The sequence below is a fragment of the Denticeps clupeoides genome, chromosome 11, assembly GCF_900700375.1.
Source record: "Denticeps clupeoides chromosome 11, fDenClu1.1, whole genome shotgun sequence".
In the NCBI taxonomy this organism is placed as follows: Eukaryota; Metazoa; Chordata; class Actinopteri; order Clupeiformes; family Denticipitidae; genus Denticeps; species Denticeps clupeoides.
The window spans coordinates 18,727,329-18,750,153 of NC_041717.1; the positions used below are offsets into that span (position 1 = coordinate 18,727,329).

Sequence of the window (22,825 nt, forward strand, 5' to 3'; positions counted from 1 at the left end):
TGCAACTGAGTTTAATCTAAAATCTGTTGCAATACTGCCATCTATTGGACATTTGAAATGGACTTTTAACCCTCCCCCCTGCAATCCGATTTCTTCAGAACTCTCCAAATCCTCATAGGACTAGACTGTTTAATATGTTTTTTTTTTACATTTTTTGCCATCTTAGTGTGAAAAGCCATTTTCAGGCCATACCTGATCTCTCTAAAATTAGATGATTATATGTATTAATGAAAGAGAGCGAACACAAAAGAGGCCGAGCCGATAACGATGCAGAGCACTGATACAATGGAATGTGAATATGGTATCACCGGGGAGGTTTGACGTCTGTGAATGAGCTCTGCAGCTGTGGTGAAGGATTATGCTGGGATTAGGGTCCTTTATTAAGATATTTTTGATTCTCATTCGGCTGCTCCTTGAATCACCACATCAGTTCTCACTCGCTGAGAAAAAAGAAACAGCTTGAAAGAGACAGAGACAACTCAGAATACAGAAGAATAAAAAAGTTCCGTGGAAAACTTTAACAGAGAGCTCCTATATTTGACATTTATATCTAGCATGTTGAGTAATGCATGCATTTGTTCATTTCTCTCAGATGTACAGTGCTTCTATATATTTCAATGAATGCTCCCCTTTTTCAAGATGAACAGATGTGTCACATTGATACTGCTTTGCTTTAACGTTTTTGGTTCAATAGTAATTTTTGTACACAGGGAAATTGTCAGAATTTATCGAATGTCTATTTTGCCATTAGGTGGCCCTGCCTCTTCTCTATGAACCAAAAAAACAACAACCTTCCTTTCATTTATGGTTTGCTGGATATTACTTACTGGATATGACGCAGATTACACAAATGATTATTAATTAACTTCAGTCTTAATGTGGTCATTACGTTTAACAAGCAAGTTAATTATGTTTGCAGGAAAGTGGTATTCTTTCAGCTATTAATAGTAATGTTAGTTTATAATTAACAGTGCTTAAAGAGACAGTGAATCTTTCAAACGTGTGCACTGAGACAACAGATGACCAAAAATCTGTATAAAGTTATATTTATTGCTATAAAGAATCCATTTCAAACATACACACTTTCAAGTGTCAGGGGTCATTCAATGACAGGAATGAGCTGGTGCAGGAATAACTCGTGGCCCTGTCGGAAATGACTGCCTATATTTTCATACACTTTAGTAAAAAAAATTGAGATAAGTTTTCTTTGGTGTGCTATTCAATACTGCTATTAAGAAGCATGAGCAGTATTAAAAATTGACATACAGTACTAACGGCATTCACTCTGACAGACACTCATTTATATAATAAATCATAAATATGCTCTAAACATGCAATATGGCTCTCTGAGCAAATAATTAAATAACTTAATGAGTCTGTTCACAATAATGAAATATTGCAGCTCTGACAGCGTAACATAAAAAAAAAATTGCATCCAGTTTTGATGGTGTCCTACATTCTCCACTCATGGCTGCTAAATAATGAGGCTCTGTGAAAGAAAAGGCAGGGTGGGGCAGGGGCTGGTAAAAGGCATTGATCCGGAGTTGATGTGCCGGCCATAAATTGACTAAAAATACTCAGGACGGCCAGGACGGATGTTCAAGAACTGCCGAGAGAACGGCACGAGTGGCAGCAGGCTTTGCTGTAATACCAGTGGCTGCAGAGGTTCACCTTCAGGGCCAGGGAGCAGTTGGTTGAGGGACGGTCAGTGCAGTTCTCATCTAGGAGGACAAAGACACAGCAATATCTCAGAATGGCACACAAGCTTACAGTATACAAACTGCATTTCTTAACAATAAATTCCTAACACTGTGTAAAATGTTTAATAGATTTTCCTGATAGAAGACAGATTGATTCATGATAGTAAGGTTAAGTTGAAGGTAGTGCTGTTTTTGTCAACAAGATTTATGACAAAGAGACAAGACCCGACATAAATGCTGGTCATGTGTTGATAAGTAAATATATCATGTAATATTGTTGATGAATAAAAATAAAACTATTTTGTATTTTACAAAAAAAAACTATACTAAAATGTCTCTTAATTTTTGTTGACAATAACAAGACGAGATGTTATTTATTCTCATCTAATTTATTATTATTATTATTATTATGCAGAGTGTGTGGTCGAGAAATGTAGCCACTGGAATGAATATAGTGTATTCTTGAGTCTATAAGGTGACAAAATAATAATAAGATAATCTCGTTTAAATGGTGAAATGGGTTTGACTAAAAGAAAATTAGTTTTTTGTCTATTCTATGAGGTACTTTTACTATACGGACCGTGACAAATAGAATTGCATTTCGTTGACCAAAATTAGGCTAAAATTGTCATGGATAATTCTCACTAAAATAAGTCTAAAATGCTTAGAAAGACATAAACTTGACTAGACTAAAATGAGTAAAGTGACTATGACTAATAAAGACTAAAATGACAGCTTGATGGAAAGACTAGAGTAAAACTAAAATCAAGATAGGCTGCCAAAAAATGTGAAATTGAAAGGCTTACTATCTTCTTACATTGTATATTGTCTCTTTCTCAAACTTTTGGAATAATTGTAAGCAAACAAGACAGAAACCCACCTGGAGGTTCCGTTGGGCAAGGCTGGAGGGCACAGGTCTGCTTGGCAACGGGTTTAGTCAAAGGGTCACATCCTCGAACAATTTCCCTTCCCTGGTAACACTTGACATCCCTCATCCGCACACCCACTCCACAAGTCTTTGTGCACTGCAGATTGAGAGTCAAGAATGAATACAGAACAACCCAAATATTCTGTTCTGAAATACTGATGTTTTGCTGGTAGACTTTTTGCTACACTGAAACGAAGAAATCTTGATTGTTAAAAAGTAATTGTTTAGTATTTCAGCAGTTCAGTCTAACAGTATCTTTGAATTCTACCTTTAATAAAGGAAACCATTAAAATGTTGACAATAAATAATTGATTATGTAAAGTATTCATTGCTGCAAATATTAATAGGGATTCCGATCAGTTATGTCAATAAGTGATTGGTTGACCGTATGCCCCCTGGTGGTGGGGAGACACAGTGATACAGCAATATACTTTGTATGCTGATATTGTATCAATACAGGGACATCTAGTATGGATATTTTGGGGGAAAATTGTCCAAAATTCAGTTGTAAGTTTTGTTTTTTCATTGTTTGTTTTTATTATTACTGTAATTTGATCCACATAGATCATACACAGTATCTTGTATCAGCTCTGTTTCACATTTTCAGTGAACTGTAGAATATTGCAATATGAACAGTAATCATGATATCATAACTATCATTATATAATCATACCATGACCCATGTATTGTGATACATATCATATTGTGAGATCCTTACAAATATACACCCCTAAAAATCATTTTGCTGAATGGCAAAAAATTAGTAAAAATTATCGGCTGATAATTTCAATGCATTTTGGGTTTCAAATGTCTAGACATCATGAAGAAACTCACCCCTGACCAAGGTGTGGTGTACCACTTAAAGCATGGTCTTTCGAAACATGTACTCTCATCTGAGGGACGTATATTAGCGTCACATTCCTCGTCATCATTAATCTGAAATTTCCCTCCGGTGATTCCTGCACAAAGTACACTCCTCCGCTTTACTCCACGCCCACATGTTGTATTGCACTGGATGACAAGAAGTGATTTGACACAAGCATTCATTAGCATTATATATTTTTACTCATTTGAGTCACTTTCCAATATAGCGCACGGAAGTCAAGGTCCTCACCCGTTCCCAGTCTTGAGATAGCCAATGTGGAGGGCATTCCCTGCCACCACAAGGGTGGGTAGCCAGTGGTTTGGTCTCCACCGGGCACTGTGACTCAGGCACCACACGTCCTTCTGGAGTTTTGCAGTACACGTGGCGCACCATTTTCCCTTGTCCACATGACCCAGAGCACTAGGCATAGACCCAGTGGATTCTGTTAATGTCCATAAAACAGTTTAACAATTTAAAACAAATTCAGCGTGTTGCGTGAGTCTCACCGGCCCCCATTCAGACACAGTCCACTGTCTCTCACAGGAAGGACCAGTGCAGTTTTTGGTAGCTGGAGGACGAGTAGCTGCATCACATGGGTTGGTTTCATCGGAGCACCTGACGTCCCTAGTCACCTGGTTCCTGCGTCCACACTTAGCAGGACACTGTAGACCAAAACATGGCATTTGATATCAGTTCACAACACATTATTGATGCATCAAAGACAGTCTATGAGTTTCCAGAAACATCTCACCTCTGACCACTCAGCCACTTCCCACTGAGGCCCACAGGTCGGATTTTTACAGGCGCGGCGCTCTGGGGGGCGCTCAAGATCAGCAACGATGCAGAGGTCACTGTAAACTGAGCTGTCCAGGCCTGGGGAAATCATCTTCCAGCAGCGCACCAGACGAAATTGGAAGCCCTCTCCACAAGTGCGTGAACATTCACTCCAGCTGCTGGCTTCCCACCTTCACATACCAACAAGTCTTTTTTTCATCAGTGTGCTCTTTAAGATTTGGGCTTTTCAGAGAAATGCTCAGGTTATCTTGATTTCACCAGACCTGGTGTTCTGGAACCATGTCAGTAAAACAGAACCTGATAGAGCTGATCTTTCACAATTTCAGAAATTAACATTTATTAGATGTTGCACAGGGCTTTAGACAAGACAAGAGATCATCATTGTCTACAAGACGATCACGGGCCATACCTAGGCTGACATTCCCTTCCGATGCAGAAATCATGAACGGGCTCAGGTCGAGTCAAAGCATCACAGTGTGAGTCCTCCACCTCCACTCCATCGTAGCGTACACACATGACAAACGATTTAGATATGCCTGCAGGGAAAATGGCATAACTCAGGCCCTGTCCACATTTTTTTTGGTCTAAAACAGGTTGTCAGATTGTTAAAAACCTGCATCCACACAGGAGCATGTTCTGAAATGTTGTCGTCCACATGGAGACACAGAGAAAGGTCCAAAATGCTATTTTAACACCCCCCACACATGTAAGATGCCCTTTAAAACCCTCTTTGTTTGGTGTCTAGTTCTCCTCTGCATTGAATCAAGCATCCATTATGTCATCATTCACCTGCCTCTTTTCATTTAAAAAGCACATCATACGTAGGACTTCTTGGAGCTGATTTATGAGGCTCTGCATCAGCTTCAGCAAGAATGTGATCATTTAATCCACCATTATTGTTGTTTTGTGTGATGCATTTGGAGTCATAGGTCAGGTTTAGGGTGGTAGTAGCCTAGTGGGTAACACCCATGCCTATGAACCAGGAGACCTGGGTTCAAACCATTGTGTCTGATAAATGCTGTAAATGTAAATGTTTAGGGATGCAATGGTACAGGTATCCTATGCTATGGTCCCCAGCCCTAACCCTAACCCTTGGTAGGTCTATTCAAAAGTCGTTTTTGCTGTGTTTTGAGACAGGTGTGAAATGCACCTATAGGACAAGCTGTGTTAGGGGTGGGGCAGAGCTGTTGACCTGGGTTATTAGCCAAGTGTGAATTTGACAGGTTCTGGTGCTACAGTGATGTGTGCTGAAGAAGAAGGTCGAATGGTCGAAAGCCCTCCTCACATGCCGATGTCCAATCAATGGACATTTCTAGACCAATTTCAGAATGAACAGCAAAACCAAAATCCCGCAGTCCGTAAGCGGCGTACTGGACCTTGCAGGGAGGACGCTAGTCAGGTTGGAGGTTGGGCTAATACGTTAATACGTTTTGATCACAAAAGAGGTGTTTTGCTGTCCTCACAAATATGCAAAACAGAAAACACAGATTCCATGTAGATTAATTTAAAAAAACCTTCTCGCGTGGACAGGGCCTAAATAGCAGAGACTGCTTTGTGTGCCACTGGGAGAAAACTATGGAAAGTGTATTTCCATAGTTGTTATCTAAGGGAACTCAAAGTTAACAAACAGCAAACGATGACCACAGATCTGCATCGTGTACGTTCGGTGCCGGGACGTTGTATTTGCATTGGAATTGTAAATCACCTATGGAGCACGTCATGCTGCAGGGCTCCTGAGAAGATAGCTTCCAGCGGTACATGTCTGCAGGGCTCAGCTTTAGATTCTTCTTAGGGTGGCTCCTGTGGCATGCAAATATAACGAAAGAAAAAGGTCGCTATCAACACAAAGTAATATTGTCATCAATCGAAAACATTCACAAAATTAATTAGGAGTATCATTCCTCTCTGGATATCCAGAACACTATGGATAGTAAAACAACTTGATTTATGCTTCTTAGAGCCAGGCCATCGTTTCTTGCTTTGCCTCAGCATGGAATGTTTCTTTTCCCCCTCTGTTTACAGGAAGGGTGTGTCATGTGATTTTATTTTATGATCCTGGCGGTGGGGCTGGTGAAGTGCTGTTTAGACACTGCACGAGGGAAGCCAACGGGAATTGTAAAGAAATAAAAGATGATGGAATGCCATGCTAGCCAGCCCCGAGCTTGGCAGAAGTTTCATTGTGCACTTTTCAAATGTCTGTAATTTTTTTAAAAAAGAGGGGGTTTGCAAGAAAGAGAGAAAGAGCTTGGAGCAAATTCCAGGTACCGAAGCCGAGCGTCCTGCTCATCCACACTAGATACTTGAGATAGACGGGATCAGCATTTGCCACAGTTGAAGAAAAGACTTCAGATGCAGTGTGCTAGGCATTCCAGGATGAAAAACATTCCCTGATGGGGACCAGGCAATGAAACTGGGTAATAAGCTGGCAGCAGCTACGGGACCATTGGAGAAAGTGTGAACCCATTATGTTTTGCTTTTATTGTTCTCACAGCAGCAGCTTTATGAGCAAATGGGCCCGAAACCACAAAATCAAGTGTCTGGCGACTGTAAGCAGGAAAACCTCCTTGGTAAGCAGAATCTAAATGAAACTGGATGCACTTTGAGGTGCCAAATGATTAAACGCAATAAAAATGACCTCTCATGAACCACTGAAGCTTGTACCATTCGTTACACTGACCATGGTAGTGTTGCATTTGACAGAATATCTTCGTCAATTAACCTTTATAATGTGACAGACAAGACAAGACGTAAATGCTGGTCATGTGACAATAACAATAATGAAATATATCATGTAATGTTGTTGATGTGAAAAAATTACACTAATGTGGATTGCAAAATAAAATCTATAGCAAATTGTCTCTTTTATTTTTCGTTGACGAAAACGAGACAAGAGATTACTTCCACTCGTTTCATCACGTTACTGTTATGCAGTATTTCTGTTTCCTGTTTCTTCCATTCGGTCGGAGATGATGTCACTTCCTCAATTCACGTTTGAGCATTATTTAAATTTCGGAATACTTACGGTTGGTCAAAAAAATATGACGGTGGGTTAGCAGAAGCCTTGAAAGTTAGGAGGAAAAAAGGAAGCGACACACTTTCTTTACAATGAAGGAAAAGAAAAGAATGTGTGGTCAAAAAACATGCAACTGGAATGAATGAAGTGTATTCTTGAGTCTATAAGGTAAAACCAATATAACAGTGAGGTTACCTTGTTTTAATTATGAACTAGTTTTGTCTATCCTACTAACTCCACCTGCCAAGGTGCTCTGGACCAGGTACCACCACTTTAAACCTCAACAGTCAAGGCAAAAATCTGAACCATGGTTAAAGACAAGCGTGTAGGAACGCTGAGCGAAAATGGAAAAAAGATTGCAAGCAGGTTTCCCTTGAAATGGTCTGACAACACTGCCGTTTCTATACATTCTATACTAACCTAATATCTAGTAATTCCCATAAACCCTGCCTACTTTTTAACACGCTAAATTCCACTCTTAATGAGTCTTTAAAGGCCTCTGCTGAATCTTGTGAAAATTTTAAGCATTTCTTAATGGAAAAAGTGGAACGCATTAAGGCCCATATCAGGCCACCTCTTGGCCACCAATCGATTGTACCACCAAATATTGCAGTGTTTGACCAACTCATACGTAGAGCAACTTATTTCTGAACTGAAACCCTCGGGTTCTCCCTTAGATGTTATTCCTCCTCGCCTTTTAAAAGAGGCATTCTCAACTTTGGGGCAATTTATCCTCTCCATCATTAACAGTAGCCTCGTCTCTGGTGTAATGGCCAATAGTTTTAACCATGCTGTTGTTCAACACCTGTTAAAAAAAAAAAACAGGTCTCGACACCACTGCATTATAAAGCTTTAGGCTGATTTCAAAGTTACATTTTTTCTAAATTCCTTGAAAAGGTTGTTCATGTCCAGCTACAGCCCTTTTTGAACAGAAATCAATACTGGACGTTTTTCAGTCTTGGTTTACATCACATCACAGTACAGAATCGGTTTTGTTAAGAGTTTTTAATGACATTTTCCTAGCAAATGATTCTGGGGATTCTGTATTACTTGTGCTTCTCAATTTAACAGTAGCTTTTGATACAATTGATCATGTTATTCTTGCTTCAAGGCTGGAGCATTGTGTGGGTATTAGGGGTCCAGCCCTCAAATGGTTCAAATAATGTCTGTGTGATAGAAACCTCTGGATCTCTTTTAAGGACTCATTCGTTTTAAGGACTCGTCTTCAACAGCGCTTCCATGGGGGGTACCACAGGGTTCCATTCTGGGTCCTCTTTTATTCTCATTGTACTTACTTCCTCTTGGAGTTATTTTTTGAAAACACAATGTTTATTTTCATTTCTATGCAGATCACTGTCAAATATACTGTCCCCTTAAGCGGTGCTCTATCCAACCTTTCCTTGACTGTTTGACTGATGTCAAGAGGTGGATTGCCTTAAATTTCCTGGACCTAAATGAGAGTAAGTCTGAATGTATGCTTTTTGGTAGTGGTGACCCCCATATTGACCTCACTTCAATAGCCCCTTGTGAAAAATCATTGATTACAAACCTAGGTGTTAAAATGAATTCAACTCTGAAAATGGATGCACAGGTTAACAATATTATAACATCGTCCTTTCCAGATGAAATCTGGAAACAGTGATTCACGCTTTCATTACATCCCGCCTTGACTTCTGTAATTCATTGCTTTTTGGGATCAGCCAGACATCTCTAGCTCGCCTACAATTAGTACAAAATGCAATTGCAAACGTTTTCTCACTGGTACAAACAGGCAAGATCACATAACCCCGATCTTAGCCTCACTACACTGGCTCCCTGTTTTAGAGTCCATTTTAAAATTCTTTTATTTGGGTTTAAATCGCTGAATTGCTCAGCTCCAGCCTATTTGGCAGACCTACTTCGTTCTCACACACCACCCCGTTCTCTCAGGTCTTCAGACCAGAGACTGTTGTCTGTTCCTCGGTCACATTACAAGCACAGAAGTGACAGGGCGTTTGCAGTGGTCGCCCCACGTCTATGAAACGACCTGCCAATCAGTGTCTGACAGGCGCCATCAATCACTGTGTTTAAATCTCGTTTAAAAACTCACTTTTACACCCTGGCTTTTAACCCAGTGTGACATGGTTCTTATTCGGTGTTCTTAAGCAGTGTTCTATATGGTTTCTTAGGCAGTGCTTTCTTAACTCTTTTAGTATGTTGTCTTAAATATTCTCTGTTTTATTCAACCCCTTGTTCAAATTCAAACTGCTGCATGTTTCTCTTATTTTATTCTGTTTCTTTTTATTTTTTATTTTTATTAAACTTTTTGTCCATGTCTGTCCTGTTCCTGGCAATTGAACTTATATTGAACAATATTTATTGATTAAATCTAAACTAAAATCTCTAAAATTTTAGTCGACTTAAGCTTGACTAGACTAAAATAAGTCTGGACGTGACTAATACTAATAGAAACTAAAATCATCACTTGACACAAAGACTAGACTAAAACTAAAATTCAAACAGTTAAACACTTTGGTTAACCATACCTGGTTCGGTTGGTCCGGTTTCTGAGACCATAGAAGAGGGTCCTGTTTGATAGGGGAAAGTCGCCTGTGTCATTGCGTCTGTGTTCCAGAGCAAACTCCAAAAATGAGCTGTTCGGATTGTTCTGAGGGTAGAATTCAAAGTCGTAGTCCATTTCCAGGGGCCCCATTTCCGTTGGGAGCTGCCTCTCCCCCTGAGTTAGGAGCTGGTTCGTCGAAATATTGACACGCAATCTGTCCTGGCCAAGACGTTCTTCCAGTAGCACCCTCCAGATAAGGTTCTCTCCAAACTCATCCATGACAGGGGCAGGAACAGGAGCTGGAGCAACTAAGCCACTAGAATGACTGCTGTTTCCCTCTGTTGAAAGATCAACCCATATTTTAACAATTAAAAAAGGCCAGTGTCATTGTTTAAACATATGCTTGTCTAGAGACCTGCCATTTTGAGATGATGGTTTGTAGAAGGTGCTGAACAAAGTCCACATGTCCCTATGTGTCCAGGGAAGCAAGGTTGTTGGGAGTGAGGGTGTTTAAAAGGCTTTGGCGTTTTCATTTCCCCTCTGCTCATCTTTCTGTACTTGTTCATAAATAATAAGGGAGGCTCAAGGTTTGGCAGCGAGAAGATCTTCTGTCTTTCAGAAACACCATGTTTCTGACAGTGGGAAATCTGTCCGCTGAACTGAGCTGAAGAACTCATTACCTGAGTGCTGGACCGGAGCTGGAATCTCCTGCTCGAAATCCCTGGATGGCGTGTCATCATACACTTCATTGGTCTCCTGCCCAGTCTTCTGTCCTCCTGTGTCACCTGGCTCTGAGTTCTGCTTCAGCACCTGTTTTCGCTCCATCCCCAGCCCAACGCTGTCATACACGCTCTCATTGTAGGACAACACGCTCCCTATCTCCATGGAGACGTGACCGGGTCCTCCAGCGTCTGAGCCGGTGTAAAGCGGGGGCTGGGAGACAGGTGGCAGCGAGTCTCGGAGAACTGTGTACTCGTAGGTGATGTATGGGTTCCGACCATTCTGATTCCAAACCTTAGACAGAACAAGAACCAATATTCAGAAAGAAGTGTGACTATATTGATGCTTTAAAAGCCTTCCACATTCACAGACAATAGTGTATATTGTATAGTATATAGTATAAACAGTATATAGTATTTACAGTTATAAGGAAAGGGAACAGTATAAAAGAAACAGTCCTCTTAGGCTGAAGTATCACACTCAGTCAGCTTGAATGCACTGCACACATCGGCTGCCTGCACTTAGGCAAATGCAGGGTTTGCCAGCAAGTGAGATTACCCAGGGGGCCCTTGGCGGCGGAGAGAGGACCTCAGCTACAGTACCAGAACATTGATGGGCTGGTCAATGGGCCCTTTGGCCACGATGTATTCGATCCCCGTCTCGTACACGTCTGTGGGCCGACGGTACTTGAAGATGGTTCCTGCCACATGGAAGTTCTGAGGAGTGTCCACCTTGTAGGCGCCGTTGAAGAAAAAATTCCCAGCTTGGTCTGTCACAGCTAGAACAGGAAAGAAGGTCAAATAGTGGAAGCTGTCAAAAACCCTGGGTTAATTCAAGTAAGGGTGAAGTATCTTGCTCAGGGGCGCAAGTGGGTTTGAACCTTTGACTCTGTGGTCTTCCGGTTTAAAGGCAAGTGTCTTACCCACTTGGCTACTACTCTTGTGTTTGGTTTTCTGGCCTTATCCCGATCTTCTAAAGCACTGTATCCATTTATCTGTACTCACTGGGGCAGACAATACTGAACAATATTTACTTCATCCTACGAATAGCATGAGAAAAATCTGCATATGCTTCCGAGTTTGTGGTTCAGCCCATGGTTATCTCCTGGCTTGGCTAATGCAGTGCTTTTTCAGTAGTAGTACCTGAATCTAAAATTTAACTCATTGAGTTACCTTATGTGGACCTGCATCTTTTTCACTCCTAAACTATGCTAAAATGTGCTTGCATTTAAATCTTGTTGTATTGTGGAATCCTAGTATCTTGTTCCACACAGGACGGCTACCATGAAGACTTTGGAGTTCAAAAGTGTTATTAGGTGAATGTAAAGAATCAAACACATTATTATGGATACATTTAAAGACCATACATACTTGCTACAGGTGATACTTGCTCGCTCACTCACTCACTCACTTTCCATAATTGCTTAGTCCTGTCAGAGCCCATTCTGGGACATTGGGTGCAGGGTGGCGCACTCACACACTCAAACCTACAGACAATTCAGAGTCGCCAATCCACCTACTGTACATGCCTTTGGAAGGCTGGCGGAAACCGAAGGACACCGAGGAAAGAACATGTACAAGGATGAAAGGTTACAAACTCTGCTCACACATGGTCCGAGCTGGGATTCGAACTGACAACCTTGCAGGTGTGAGGCCACATCGCTAACCGCCATGCAACCCACTTAATCATTGCTAAATAGCCTAAATTTATTGCTTGAATGGTGGAGAGATATTGGATGGTCACTCACCTAGCATGTCTGCTGATTTTTTTCTTTCAATAATCTGGATGTCCCACGAGCCCTCTGGGATTTGGGTGATGAAGGAATACCCTTAACAAAAGCAATTGAACAGTGTTTACGTTTAAATACTTAAATTAGAGCTAGGGCATAGGATAGATCTACTTCTACACTGGGATGTCTTCATTGTGTCCAAAATGCTCTGTTAGCCAGCCCTTGGTGTTGAGATGAACAAAGTCATACCCAGGAGGGAACCACCGCGATGGTAATTCCCTGTGACTCTGCTGCAGCTGCTGCCATCCCCCTGGCAAACCCCACACTTATCCAGTATGTTGGGCGAGAAAAGGACTCCGTCGCATCCAATCGGCTGGACAGTGATAATAAACAAAAACTTACACCAGAAAAGCATGTACAAGCATGGATCAAAGAAGAGCATGTGGGTGATGCATTGAAAGTTTTTCAATGTAAAAATATAAATGTTATATATTCCACAACAAATAACTAATTTTACACACTTCAATGCATTTACATTTACATTTACATTTACGGCATTTGGCAGACGCCCTTATCCAGAGCGACTTACAACGTGCTTTCAAGTTACCATCGATGGCCACAAATGCCCACAAATCCCTTCAAACAACAGTGGTGATGCACAGCAAAAATGGAATAAGCTTTTCAGCATTACATGTCTGTATTTGATCATACCTCACATTTGCCGTCAACACACACCCCTCTGTAGTTGTTGTACTTGCACGAAGTCCCATCACGAGCAGGCACCATCAGCTGCCTCTGACCATCAGAGGTGGTGCAGTGCAGGTCACAGGGATTGCTGGATATGTGCACGTAGTCGTCTGTAGGGCAATACACAGGGTTAGGGCGAGGCCCGTAAGTGGACCCGTAATCAGAAGGTTGTGGGTTAAATTCCCGAACCACCAAGGTGCCACTGAGTTGCCACTGAGCAAAGCACCACTCCCCGCTCCTCGAGCGCCTGTCACCACATTTAGTTGTGTGCACCTAGCATATATGTGAGTGTGTTTCACTCACTGGCAAGAAATCCCAAAATTACTTGCAATTGTCAATATTAGCACATAAATCACTGCAATCGATTCAAATAAGTAAGGAATTAAAGTAAATTAACAGCATTAAAAATCTTTCTGATTATGCTCACATGTACGCATTGGGTCAACGCTCGACAGTGGGCGTGTAAGGCAGCAGGGTGCATAGGAGCAGCAATTATTTCTTGCTTGTGACAACATAGACATTTAACAAGCAAGTGATTGGCCAATACCTTTGCGTCCAGGAAAATTGCATGAGTGGATTTGATTTACAACAGATCTGTGATCAGATCAGAGCCCAACGTCACTCCATTTAAAGTGAATGGGGTGTGCCTTAAGAATTTGTCACGTATAATTTGCTGACAGCCCTAAAGACCAACACATTTTTGCCGTTGGGGGCAGAAACACCGTGAGCTAAGTGTTATGGTGACCTGGGTAGAGGGGCTTCCAGTTATAATATTTCCCACTGTACACCTGCGAGTTGAACGACCAGCACTGCTCCTCTCTGAAGCTCCTTCCTGTCGAGGGGCAGTCCTGCAGTAACCAGAGATCATGCAATTCATTTTCTTCAATTCGGCGTTTATAACTTTTAAGCACACACAATATAGGATATGTGCTCCAAAAATATCCTGTAGATCTGAATGATGTCGTGGCTGGTGTTTTGTGCCAATTTTACCTTGGCATTGCACAGGTTGTATTTTTTGGAACTGCCCATACAGGTCGTGTTGTTCTTCGCCATTGTCATTTTCTTTCTTTGGACAAAAAGATTATTTTGCATATGGGTTAATAAGTATGATCTGATCCGAGAGGCCGGAACGGTGGACGCTCTGACCTCTGCTTTAGACAGTGTCTCTCCTGAGACATGACCCCGCCTCCACAGGTGCGAGTGCAGGCGGACCACTTAGCCCATTCTCCCCACCAGTACGTGGTCGCCTCCAGTTCTTCCTCCAGACTGTTAGAGGTGACGCCCTCATCCTGAAAGGAATATAATCCAATTTGCAGTGTCATTATAATATACAACTGTAATATAATTATTACTGGTTCGTTAATAATCATGAATATTGATCTGACAACAAACCTGCCCTCCGGCTGAAAGTATTCCCAGGGAAAAACAAACTGTCACTAGGCCCATCGTGGCCAGGCTCCTCTCTATCCATGGCTCCCCACATAAGGTCCTCATCCTTTAGAGAAATAAATATGGATGCAAATGGAATATCAATGTTGTCAGTGTGAAAAAAAGATTTCACGTGTTTATTGCACACATTGAAAATGCTCAGCCTTTTCTGGCCACGGTCCCCCGCTCATCCCGCAGCAGCAGAGCTGCAGTATTGTATTGTTATGTGATTGTGTTCAATTCCTGTGTGTCCCATTAGACACACTGGAGAGAACTGTAACAGAATGACAAGAAAACTACCAGGAAATAGTTCAATGAAGGCACAATGTGGGAATACAAATGTCCTGGAATAAGAATTGTATACAAATTAATCACACGGATTCCAAGGGAAAAAAAAAAACACATTTTGTGGAACAATGAAGAAATATTTTTCACGTTGCAAATATTTCCTCGTTTGGATTAGCGGTAAAATTATCCAAATTTGACCCTCCTCAGCATGCAATATAAATCAGTTTATTTGCTGCTGTTTCCTTTGTGGCGTGAGCTACGCTCTGAAAAAATCAGCACAAACGGACCACATGAGATTTGTCCGAAGAAAAATGCATTTTTTATGGGCCACATTCGAAGGACCTTTCAAATTGGAATCGCCTTGTTTGCTTGTGTCACGTCGGGTCTTGCCAATGGTAATCCAGGCCACGGAATTTCACCAGGCAGTGCTGATTCTTCACACCAGGCAATCCCAGTCCAGTCTGTTCTTGTCCGTGGTTCCCAGAGCGCCATCAGAACAGAAGCCTCTGTTTTTCAACCTTATGCATTATGCAGCTTTTCTTATTATTATTTGGGGGGGGTGGCCTAGTGGTTAATGAAGGTTAAGGAAGTGGCCCCGTAATCAGAAGGTTGCCGGTTTGAAACCCAAGCCACCAAGGTACCACTGAGGTGCCAGTGAGCAAAACACATTACATTTACATTTACAGCATCTATCAGACGCCCTTATCCAGAGCGACTTAAAATCAGTAGTTACAGGGACAGTCCGCCCTTGAAGACAGTCAGGTTTAAGTGTCTTGCTCAGGGGCACAATGGTAGTAAGTGGGGTTTGAACCTGGGTCTTCTGGTTCATAGGCGAGTGTGTTACCCACTAGGCTACTACCACCCTTACTACCACCTTACCACCCAGTCCCCATAGACTGCTCCCTGGGCGCCTGTCATGGCTACCCACTGCTCACCAATGGTGATGGTTAAAAGCAGAGGACACATTTCATTGTGCCACCGTGTGCTGTGCTGCAGTGTTTCATAATGACAATCACTTCACTTTCACATGAGCACGCCGACCATTATGCAATACGCGCAAAATTGAAAGTCCCCCACCCCTCACGCTGATCAGGTACACGTCCGGCCCCAGCTAGGTAGGCTGCTTTAAATAAGCAACCAGATACTCTAGCCGTGTTTGCAGTCTGGCTTTTCCTGGCACTAAATGTTGGTGACAGGTGTCTCAGGCTGCCCGCAGGAGCACCTGGACTTCATTAGGCTCTCAGACGCCGCTGGAGCGGGTCCAGCTTGCCAAACACACTGTCTCGCACAGGCCCGGCGAGAGCTGTCACGGCCGAGACAGGCCTTCCTCCTCGGAGCTCTCCGCAGGCTACCGAGGAGAGTAAACACAGCCATCCACCCCACCCTCCCACCTCAAGCCTCCCAGACTCCGGGCCTCCCGCTCCGGGGCGTGTTTTTCTTTCCCCGGCAGCAGACAGACATCAGGGCCGTCCCGGGGGGATGCCAGAGTGGGTCTGTCTGGAGGCCGGTGAGCAGACTCATCTTTTCTCGGCAAGAGCAGCTTGAAACCAGACTCAGCTTCCTCTTTTCACAGCTGCCTTCTCACGTTCACAGCCCAAGTGGAAAATTGATGTGGCAGTGCTTGCTCCCTCCGTCTCTCCTTCACTCGCTTTCGGTCTCTTCATCTCTCTTACGCTCTCGAAAAAAGGCAGATGTCCCAGCTGGGAGAAGCGAAGGAAAGGTCACTGGCGTCACGCCGCCCCTGGCCGCAGGCCTCGCTAACAATGAAAACGCTCGTAAGGCGCTGGGAACCCGGACTTGGGCAGGAACAGGCCTCGATCCGTCCGGCCCGTCATGCTTTAATTAATCGCACGCGCGGCTCACTTCAAAGCGGCCAGATTGACATCCTGCCTAACGCGGGCCAATTAGAGGGACGCAGTGGACCTGAAGGCCCACATCGTGTGTCGAGTTTACATTTCTTCCCCTCCAGCTTGGCACGTTTGACAGCACTTTCTGCCGGTCTCGAGGCCGATTTCCTTGGATACCATCTCCCGTGGTTTAGCCTGAACAATCCATCACCCCGGCCGATTTGTCCCAGACAGTAACACCTCACACGAAAAAAAAAAAAAGAAATGAGGACGAGAGCCGCATGTTCACTTCTCTAACTGAGAATTCACCTTGAGCAAGAACACAACAACAAAAACAAACCAAAAAAAAGGTCACAAAGAACTTGCGTAAGGCTTTTAATTAGAATTGCATGACTTAACGGCTCCTTACAAAACGATCATAAACTCGAATCTACGGTGCTCTCCAGAAACTCTCATTCAGCGAAGTTGCGTTACTGCTGGCTTCCCGTCGATGGCGGCCCGTTTGCTGGTTTGAACCTTGCCTTGCCGGGTCTGGCAGGCGTGAGCCGTGGCACGAGAACAAAAAGCAAAAAAGTATTGTTGTTTGGGTCTGTTTCGCCCATGGAGCAGAAGCGAGTCTCCATGGATCCTAAGAAACACACACACACACACACACACACACACGCAGCGTCTGGCCTCTGTGAACTCCGACTACTCACCTGTCTGCAGTGGAGTGTGCAGCTGCCAGGCAGGATGGGTGGTGGAGCTCTGGAGATGTGTCTTTGTGAAGAGAGTAAGGTGCGAGCCCCGCATCCCTCTTCATCCCCTGCCGGTCCCACCCCCATCCGGGCAGGAAGAGAGTGGCAGTGTCAGTCCCGCCTCTCTCTCTCTCTCTCTCTCTCTCTCTCACCCCCCCCCCCCCCCCCCCCCCCCCCCCACTCTATTCAGTGCCAAACTCTGTGGCTGCCATTGCGGAGCCCCACCTCCCTTCCCCTCCAGCCTGCAGAACAGGCCTCACCTGCCAACACTCCGCCGCGCCGCGCCGCTCCTTCTGCTTAATCCGGCCCCTCGTAAGCCAGGCAGAGAAAGAGGGAGCAGAGAGAGGTGAGAGGTGACGAAGGAAAGGGATTGATGGATAGGAGGAGGAGTTTGGGGGGGGGGGGGGGGGGGGGACCACCATGCCTGCCTGTGATGTCTGAGCCGCCAGGCCACATGTCGGCCCGAGCCGCCCGAGCGTCTGCTCGGCGCATTAAGGCCCGCGTTGCCGCCACCGAGAGGCGCTCCTCAGTGGATCGGGATTCGAACCGGCAACCTTCTGATTACGGGGCCGCTTCTTTAACCACCAGGCCCCAAGAAAAGTGTGTCGTGGTGGTGTCTTCGGAAAGTTACATGTCATTATTATTATTACTACTACTACTTAATAGGCTTTGCTAAGCAGGTAAATTCATGTGGTCGTGTTCTTTTAAGACACATCAAAACCAACTAGAATGCTCCGTTTTTTTTTTTTTTTCTTCTTCTGTTTGTGGCGCCCCCTGGATGGATGGCGCCCTCAGCAGTTGCCTATGTCGCCTGTGTCATGGGCCGGTATATTAGCATTAATATTCAATATTTCCTATGTGTGTGATACTGAATAGTACACACATTGCTTTAAATATTAAGAGCGGTGTATTCCATTACACCGCATTAAGTTCCAGTACAGTTCAAGAGCAATCTATTAAGAAAATAACATTTTACGTGGCCATGAAACTATCAGAAAATTACAGGCAGATATTATTTTACTTTATATATGTATATATATATATATGTATATAGTCAGAGTCACACTGCAAGGCACCACCCCTGTTGCCGCCACACCCTCACACACTCCCATGCCATTCACAGCTCTCCCGATGTCACTCTGCATTTTTATTGCATTATCTGCGGTTATGAACTATTTAAAGGTTCATAAAATCATATTAATTGTATGTGAATTACTTCTCAATTAATCATAACCTATATTGTCAACTTAGCTGGCCTGTAGGAGATTTATATTTTATTTCCATTATGTTTATTCATTTGGATGAAGGAGAATCCGAAACAGACTGTTACATGACTTTGTTCGTTATGAAATTTTTGCATTGTGACCTTAACTCTACGTCTCTGCTGGTCAGCAGTGAAATTATTTGGCATTTTCGTCTCAGACAGAAATGCATTCCAGCGCCTCCCGGCATAGAGAGTTAGGGCCGGGGTGGGAGCGTTTTACGAAAGCAAAAGTAAAATCGCTAAAACCCCAGTCTAGGAGCGTTTCGCATGCTGTCCTAAGTGATCGCATTACAGAGCCACGCCGGGAATGCCAGGCGTGTGGCAGACTCGCTCGCACCACACTGGGGCCTTTGTGCTTTTTGGAGTGAGGCAGGTGCAACAGCTGGGAAGAGGGGGCAACTTACAAATCCCACCCCCGTCAAAAGCACACCTACGTAAGTAACCATTCAGCAAACCCCTAAGTGGGCTTTATTAGTCTTTTTAGGAACGATCCCAAACCCATTAAACAAACGTGCAGCGAAGAGAAAAAAAAGCCTTTCAGAACTTCAGCGGGCCACATGTTTAAATTTGCAATTCGCCATCAATGGTTGCGATGTTGTGGACGTAGAATATTGAAAGTGTCCCCCTCCTACGCTGCCACCAGCTGTCTTGCCACTGCTGCTGCTGGTGGACATTTGATCTTTAATGGCCCTTGAGGAACAGCCGTGCGAAAAACGTGCACCGTCGCTCTCCCGCACCCAGGGTCCTCGGTGCTCAGACCGTCCAGATCTGAGCAACAACTTCTCCTTTCCCGCGGAGGTCAAAATGGGGGTCTTTTATTTAGGAGATGCTCCTGCCCACAATCAGCAGCCTGGCCTTCCTTCCTGCGGCCAGCGTGGCCACAAAAAGGGGATTTCACATGGAGGCCATGGTCTACTTCTTCACCATGTTCTTCACGGCGGTAAGTGTTTTGCCTCTGGTCGGCATCCTTTAAAAATATTCTAGATGATCCCTTGTGTACATAATAAACACTTCAACAATGAACACTTCATGCTCCTCTGTATTCACACACATAAAACATTGAAAATTATGTATACATATTAGTGGTGAGCTTTATTTATTTATTTATTTATTTATTTATTTTCTATAGATCTATTATGCATGTGATGGACCAGGACTCTCCATTACAGGGAGCGCAGAATTATTAGGCAAATGAGTATTTCATGCATGTTGTCTTACTCCAAGCTGTATAGGCTCGAAAGCCTACTACCAATTAAGCATATTAGGTGATGTGCATCTCTGTAATGAGAAGGGGTGTGGTCTAATGACATCAACACCCGACATCAAAAGAAGGACTTGACAGGCTCAGAAAAGTCAACAATAGTGAGATATCTTGCAGAGGGATGCAGCACTCTTAAAATTGCAAAGCTTCTGAAGCGTGATCATCGAACAATCAAGCGTTTCATTCAAAATAGTCAACAGGGTCGCAAGAAGCGTGTGGAAAAACCAAGGCGCAAAATAACTGCCCATGAACTGAGAAAAGTCAAGCGTGCAGCTGCCAAGATGCCACTTGCCACCAGTTTGGCCATATTTCAGAGCTGCAACATCACTGGAGTGCCCAAAAGCACAAGGTGTGCAATACTCAGAGACATGGCCAAGGTAAGAAAGGCTAAAAGACGACCACCACTGAACAAGACACACAAGCTGAAACGTCAAGACTGGGCCAAGAAATATCTCAAGACTGATTTTTCTAAGGTTTTATGGACTGAGGAAATGAGAGTGAGACTTGATGGGCCAGATGGATGGGCCCGTGGCTGGATTGGTAAAGGGCAGAGAGCTCCAGTCCGACTCAGACGCCAGCAAGGTGGAGGTGGAGTACTGGTTTGGGCTGGTATCATCAAAGATGAGCTTGTGGGGCCTTTTCTGGTTGAGGATGGAGTCAAGCTCAACTCCCAGTCCTACTGCCAGTTTCTGGAAGACACCTTCTTCAAGCAGTCTGCATCCTTCAAGAAAAACATGATTTTCATGCAGGACAATGCTCCATCACACACGTCCAAGTACTCCACAGCGTGGCTGGAAAGAAAGGGTATAAAAGAAGAAAAACTAATGACATGGCCTCCTTGTTCACCTGATCTGAACCCCATTGAGAACCTGTGGTCCATCATCAAATGTGAGATTTACAAGGAGGGAAAACAGTACACCTCTCTGAACAGTGTCTGGGAGGCTGTGGTTGCTGCTGCACACAATGTTGATGGTGAACAGATCAAAACACTGACAGAATCCATGGATGGCAGGCTTTTGAGTGTCCTTGCAAAGAAAGGTGGCTATATTGGTCGCTGATTTGTTTTTGTTTTGTTTTTGAATGTCAGAAATGTATATTTGTGAATGTGGAGATGTTACATTGGTTTCACTGGTAAAAATAAATATTTTAAATGGGTATATATTTGTTTTTTGTTAAGTTGCCTAATAATTATGCACAGTAATAGTCACCTGCACACACAGATATCCCCCTAAAATAGCTAAAAATAAAAACAAACTAAAAACTTCCTCCAAAAACATTCAGCTTTGATATTAATTAGTTTTTTGGGTTCATTGAGAACATGGTTGTTGTTCAATAATAAAATTATTCCTCAAAAATACAACTAATAATTCTGCACTACCTGTATTTGCTTCATGAACTATGAGACTCTAGAGTACTTGAGCGTGTACAGCACAGCAATCTCCAATCTCCAAACCTCATGCTATATTGATGCAGCAAGTAGAGAAAAACAAAGCGTTAAATATAAATTGTCCAGAAATATTCAACCATAAATAGCTATCTTTATTCTGTTAAATGTTTCTTTTTTCACATGAAAAAAAATTCTGAAGGGCGCAAGTAGAGAAAAACAAAGTGTTAAATATAGGCCATTGTCTCCATTGTACATGGCGACCCTTAAACAGTTGTGCTGTTGTACATTGTGTGAAAACACTGGTCCACCATTGGGATTGTCTTATGTTTGTTTATGTGTCCCATTCACTTATAATTACAGCATTTATCAATCGCCCTTATCGAGTAGTGACAGGGACAGTCCACCCTGGAAACACACAGGGTTAAGTGTCTTGCTCAAGGTCACAATTGTAGTAAGTGGGGTTTGAACCTGTGACTTTGTGGTCGTCTGGTTCATTGGTGGCCACTACTACCCTACACCATACCCCACCACCCACTGAAACTGGTTTTTATGTCTAGATGCTGCACAATGGCAGAAAATAGGCAAAATTTGAACGATAATAGATAACGTCATTCAGAATTATTGATACTAAAGACAATACAGGTCAGTTTAGAAAAAAATTGGGGTATAAATTACAAATGTTTGTGTTTAAAATGTTTATTAAATGTACTAACTTCAATGATGAGATGAAAGAAAGATTAATAAGATGCATAAGATGAAAGAAGGGAATTTATCCAGAAAAGAGTGTCTACACTCAACAAGTGGGGCCAGGATGCTGCTTCGGGGCGCTGGCTTTGATGCTGCGCTTCTACTTTGAGGTATTCCTTCACGCTTTTTCCCTCAAGCATTTTACTTAAGCTTTTCTTTATCTGCTAAATCTCCCCGCGCTTGCACAGGAGTGGGACTGCGCCTATGTGCACAGTTTGTACCACCTGTCCATGGCGGTGTCCCCCTCTGTTGCTGGGTGTGACCCCCTTCATATTTATCCAAGATTGTAGAGGTGATCCTCAAAATCCGGTACCAACAGAGCCAAGATCCTGTATGCCAAAACAAGGCAATGCAATTCACTCCAACACCATCTGGGGTCAACAGAGGTCCACCTTGAAGACATTTGTTCGGGGGTGGCATGGGGACAAAATTGTCCAGAAATATTCAAACAGACATATATAAATAGCTGTCTTTAGTCTGTTAAATGTTTCTTTTTTTCTCACAAAGGTCCCTCGGCCAAAATCGGGAGAACCAAACCAAAAAGACAAGCTAAGGAGACCTTCTGGAAATGCCCCTCCAAAAAGGCCTGGACGTGGACAGGCAAACCTGGGCTTCCTTTCCCTTAAGCTCAGTCTACTACGGTATAAAACATGGTTCTTCAACCCGCAAGGCCCCAGAGGTCTGGGCACTGCTGAATTTCCAGCTTTCCTAAAGCCTCAGGGGCCAATCAGAATCAATAATTGATCGATAACCTGGGAGGACCTAAAACGAGGCCTGGATTCGGATTCGAGGTCAGAGAACCATATCATGCGTCTGTGTGGTCTGGT

General features: G+C 43.4%; 1 protein-coding gene across 1 annotated transcript; it reads right to left on the bottom strand.

Moving 5' to 3' along the window:
- Positions 1 to 1,306: 1,306 nt before the first annotated feature.
- On the bottom strand, positions 1,307 to 17,414 carry ttc16 (tetratricopeptide repeat domain 16). The gene is made up of 19 exons (XM_028996506.1): positions 17,301 to 17,414; positions 14,432 to 14,534; positions 14,186 to 14,328; positions 14,030 to 14,105; positions 13,785 to 13,887; positions 13,004 to 13,149; positions 12,542 to 12,665; positions 12,311 to 12,391; positions 11,166 to 11,341; positions 10,524 to 10,857; positions 9,827 to 10,181; positions 5,994 to 6,088; positions 4,698 to 4,824; positions 4,245 to 4,458; positions 4,000 to 4,155; positions 3,743 to 3,913; positions 3,463 to 3,639; positions 2,581 to 2,725; positions 1,307 to 1,721 (listed from the first exon to the last, which is right to left on the bottom strand). The coding sequence occupies exons 1-19, from the start codon at positions 17,402 to 17,404 to the stop codon at positions 1,600 to 1,602; spliced, it is 2,952 nt and encodes a 983-aa protein (XP_028852339.1). The 5' UTR covers positions 17,405 to 17,414; the 3' UTR covers positions 1,307 to 1,599.
- Positions 17,415 to 22,825: the final 5,411 nt, after the last annotated feature.